Raw genomic sequence first — 4,958 nt, forward strand, 5'->3', positions numbered from 1 at the left:
ACTTTTAAAGTATTAGTTTTATAATAAAATGTGAGTGACAATGAGTTAGTGGAATGTGAGATCCACTATTAAAAATAGTAAAAAGTTAAATGTGACAAATTTTGAAGGATGGACGGAAATAAAAAAATGTGACAAAATTTTAGGGACGGGGAAGTACTACTCTAATGTAAGCTAATTGCATTCAAATGAATGTATTAATAGAAACATATAATCCAAAAAAATATTGTTAGAAGTCCACCCCTACAAAAAAAAATAGTAGTAGTACTAATAATATTAGAAGACCTTTATAATAAGGAATTGTATATACAAACATAAATATTATCGTCCTTTAATTACCTTTGCTTTAATATGGTCCCTCCTAATTTCCCTAGCTACATGCAGACGTCCTCCTTTAATTACACTACTAAAATTTGTTAACAGACCAAGATTTCATTAATTTTTCACCACATTAATTTCATTTGACTTTTGAGCTGTAAATGGTCAGAAGTTTGGAATATAGCTAATTGATTTTGGTTACCCATTAAAGCACTATTCGTATTATTATATTAATAAAATATATCATTAAAACATCATAAAACAATTATATATATAATCTTAGCATCAGGTATTCTTGCATTAATGTGTAAGAGCATCTCCAACGGGAAAAGGTATATTGAGAAGGTATATTTCTCATTTACCTTCTCAAAAAGGTTATTATACCTTCTTAAAAGTAATGGACTCCAAGGAGCAAATAAAATAATTAACTTTATACCTTTTCTATCAAGAAGAGGTAAAGATACCTCCTCAAAATAAAAGAAGGTATAATACCTCCTTAAATACCCTTTCCCTTGGAGCATGAAATTTTATGAAGAAGAGGTAAAAATGGTAGTTATTTTTCTTTACCTCTCCATTTACCCTCTCCCTTGGAGTTGCTCTAAGAAACTATTTTTACACTTGGAACAATTTGGTGTACACTGTATATGATCTTTGTTCAAGAACACATGAGTTAAGGGATCCGCATAGCTTTTATTCAATTTATTTATTTTCATACATTCTCTGCATCTTAATCTTATAAATGAGTACAACTATTGATGTAGCTAGTACTATTGATTACTGAGGTTCAAATCGAAACTTTGCCTCGATGATATACACCATCCGTTCCATAGTAATAGAGTTATTTGTCATTTTGGTACGTTCCATAGTAATAGAGTCATTTCTCTATTTAGTAAAAGTTAACACATTTTTCCATACCTATTCTACTTTCTCTTACTCTATCCTATCTTCGTCTCTCTACCTTTTTCATTTTTCACTTTATTCTCTTTTTACTTAACTCACATATCATAATTGTTCTTAATCTCCGTGCCGAAAAGAAACGTCTTCATTACTATGGAACGAAGGGAGTAATTAATATGAGATTTATTATTAAAACTTAGAAGTTTTAAAAGATCCATACTGCCGGTCTATTATGATATAATCGATCGATCCTTTTAATCTTATACTAAGTACTTTATTCGTCTCAAGATAAGCAACTCACATTCCTTTTTGGGATGTCCCAAGATAAATGAGTTATTTCCTTTTTTGGTATTCTCTTTCTTACTTTTTCTCTCTACTTTACTAACTCTTACTTTATTCACTTTCAACTTTACTAACAAAACCTCATTTCCTTAAATCTCGTGCCGAAAAGTTTTTGCTCACTTATCTTGGCACGAGGGAGTATTACTTAAAAAATTCATGAATTGAATGTTAAAAAGTAGTTATAAACCATAGTTGGATAATCTATACAATCTATAAAATGGGAGTTTAGGGGTATTTAGGCAAATAAGAGGAATTTTGAGGGTATTTAGGGAATAGCCCTTTTGTTTGTAAATTTAAAATTCAAAATTTGTGACCAAATTTTAAAGAACGGTATTTTCTTTAAATTTAAAATTTAACACAAATTTGAATTCCAATGGATAGAATTTAACTAATTTATTTTAAAGAATCGTAATTGTAATTATTTTTAAATAATCATTTTTTATTTTCCCTATAATTAATCCATGAATATGATTTTACTATAATTCAATTGTGATCATTTTAAAGAATCGTTTTAATTTGTGCCCAAATTTTAAAGAACTGTATTTTGTTTGTAAATTTAAAATTTACCAAAAATTTGAATTCTATAATTGTAGGGATAGAATTTAACTAATTTATTTTGTTTCCCTATAATTAATCTATGAATATGGTGTTAAATTTAATTAATTACTACTATAATCTATTCTAAATAAAAGTAATCACACGATTATGCAATTTTAATTAAAAGCTATTTATTGATTAAAATTACTATTAATAATACATTTTTTTAATCTATAAGACATTTATAATGATTTAATTTAGTAGGGTCCGTGCATAATATTTTAGCCTATAAAATTGTCATTACCTACTTACCTTATAGAAGCCAAGCATGCCATTTTTGCTCTTACCATAGGAGGAAAGCTTGACGCCATGGAACTAGAAAGGAGACAATGGAGCGAAGGCAGCAATGTCGGTACGGAGAAGACCCCAGTAGTGTGTCACGGCTACAAGGAGGCTACAAGGAGAGAGCAGACGAGGTACGGAGGCAACGATTGGGCGACAATTTAGCAACAACTAACGAGATTTTTTCTAAGGGCCGAGAGTGAGAAGTGAAGGAGCATCACAATATTTATGTTTGCAAATTGAAAGGAGAAGAGAGATATGATGAGACTTGAAGAGGAGCCGCCACAGAGTATGAAGTATGAACCCTATATTCAATTTTTATTGTATTGTTCAGAATGAGGTTAAAATTGAGTGATTATAGGGCCATCTTATTTTGAATGGACCTTTTGTATAATTATTCATGCTTCTAAAATTAATATTGTAATTAGTCTACCAGCATGTTTTGCTCTCTCCATCCCCCCTCTTTCTCCTTTAATTTATTTACTGTATAAGTTTAATTTTATTTTAGCACTTTCTTTTTTTTCCAATATAGTAATTTTATTTTAATAATTTATTTCTATTCATTTCTAAATTTCATATAATTGTATTATTTCTCATTTTAGTTACTAAAAAAAATGTCGTCCAACACACTTGGATGATACCAATGAATATAATACTTTTTGAAAATATATATTCTATACATCTCGTCGCAAAATTTTGGGAGGCCATCAGGCTTCATAATAGCTCTTGTCTCTTGTCTTGAGATATACATACGACAATACTAATCTCAAGCAATCTTACAACAATTTTTTATTTTAGATGTAATTTAATATTGAGATTCAAAACAAACACTATTAGTCGTAGGGCATAGAGATATCCCAATCCTAGTACGTGGTGGGATCCTATATCTGTGGCCCAAATACTCACACCGGAGGATGGGGATTGGGAAGAGAACTTCTTCACTCGCTACTTAATAAAACTCCATTACTTCACTACACTATAGCTAAACCCAATCAATCCCCCCTCTCTCTCTCTCCCCTTAAAACTTAAAACCACCTCTCTTCCTCTGATCAATTACCTCCACCACCGGCCATGGATCACGACCTAATCCTCTCCTCCTCCACCGCCTCCTCCACCACCAGCTCCGCCGCCGCGGCCTCCCTCTCATCATCCGAGCCGCCCTCCTCCGGCCTCCTCCAGAAGAAGCTCCAGCACATCCTCCAAACCCAGCCCGACTGGTGGGCCTACGCCATTCTCTGGCAGACCACCAAGGACGACTCCGGCCGCATCGTCCTCACGTGGGCCGACGGCCACTTCCAAGGCACCAAGGAGAAGTCCGCCCCCGCGGGCTCCCTCCAGCCGGAGAGAAAAAAGGTCATGCGAGGCATCCAAGCCCTCATCGGCGACGGCGCCTCCGACCCCCTCGACGGCGACGTCACCGACTCCGAGTGGTTCTACGTCATGTCCCTCGCCCAGTCCATCTCCCTCGGCGACGGCGTCGTCGGCAAGGCCTTCAACTCCGGCTCCCTCGTCTGGCTCTCCGGCGCCAACCAGCTCCGCTTCTACAACTGCCACCGCGCCAAGGAGGCGCAGATCCACGGGATGCAGACCATGGTCTGCATCCCGTGCTACGACGGCGTCCTGGAGCTCGGCTCCGACGCCGTCGTCACCGAGAACTGGAACCTCGTGCAGACGGTGAAGTCGCTGTTCGACCCCGCCCTGCACGATCCCGCCCTGCACCTCCCCTTCAGGGAGATGCAGAAGCCGGACGTCCTGTCCTACCTCGACTCGCCAGAGCAGTCGGATTCGGACTTCTTTGCAGGGGCCGCTGAGGCGGCGGCCCCTGCAAAGAAAAAGAGGGGCAGGAAGCCCATTCAGGGGCGCGATGCGCCCCTGAACCACGTGGAGGCAGAGCGGCAGCGGCGCGAGAAGCTCAACCACCGCTTCTACGCCCTCCGCTCTGTCGTCCCCAATGTGTCCCGGATGGACAAGGCCTCCTTGCTGTCCGACGCAGTGTCGTACATCAAGGAGCTGAAGGCGAAAGTCGACGACCTCGAGCAGGCGCAGCAGCCGCGGAATAATAACAAGGCCGTCAAGACGGAGACGGCCGACAACCACAGCACGACGACGACAGTTGACCAGGTGGTCCTGTCGTCGTCGGTGGTGGAAGTGGAGGTGAAGATCGTCGGCGGCGACGGAATGATCCGGGTGCAGTCTGACAAGTCAAACTACCCGGCCGCGCGGCTGATGAACGCCATCCGGGACCTCGAGCTCCCGTTGCACCACGCGAGCATGTCGTGCGTCAACGAGCTGATGCTGCAGGACGTCGTGATTCGGGTCCCGGAGAGGCTCCAATGCGAGAAGACGTTGAGAAACGCCATCCTCGCAAGATTAGAGCAGTGAGAATTAGGGTCAGGGTCGGTCGATCTCACCGTCGGTCTTTTAGTTGTGGTTGACTATTCAGTCCCCACGAATTCTGTTTTTTGGATACGATTGTATGTATGATCACCATGATTTGAATAACCAATTATGATATTAGCGATTAA

General features: G+C 39.6%; 1 protein-coding gene across 1 annotated transcript; it reads left to right on the forward strand.

Moving 5' to 3' along the window:
* Nucleotides 1-3,344: 3,344 nt before the first annotated feature.
* Nucleotides 3,345-4,958, forward strand: LOC125200867 (basic helix-loop-helix (bHLH) DNA-binding superfamily protein). The gene has a single exon (XM_048098716.2). The coding sequence runs from the start codon at nt 3,505-3,507 to the stop codon at nt 4,813-4,815; it is 1,311 nt and encodes a 436-aa protein (XP_047954673.1). The 5' UTR covers nt 3,345-3,504; the 3' UTR covers nt 4,816-4,958.

Source organism: Salvia hispanica, chromosome 2 (genome assembly GCF_029641045.1).
Source record: "Salvia hispanica isolate PSC_SH4W2 chromosome 2, Shi_PSC_v1, whole genome shotgun sequence".
NCBI classification, from domain to species: domain Eukaryota; kingdom Viridiplantae; phylum Streptophyta; class Magnoliopsida; order Lamiales; family Lamiaceae; genus Salvia; species Salvia hispanica.

What these genes read in the sequence shown, in the direction of transcription:
- LOC125200867 (XM_048098716.2), top strand. Translation starts at nt 3,505, where the DNA reads ATGGATCACGACCTAATCCTCTCCTCCTCCACCGCCTCCTCCACCACC.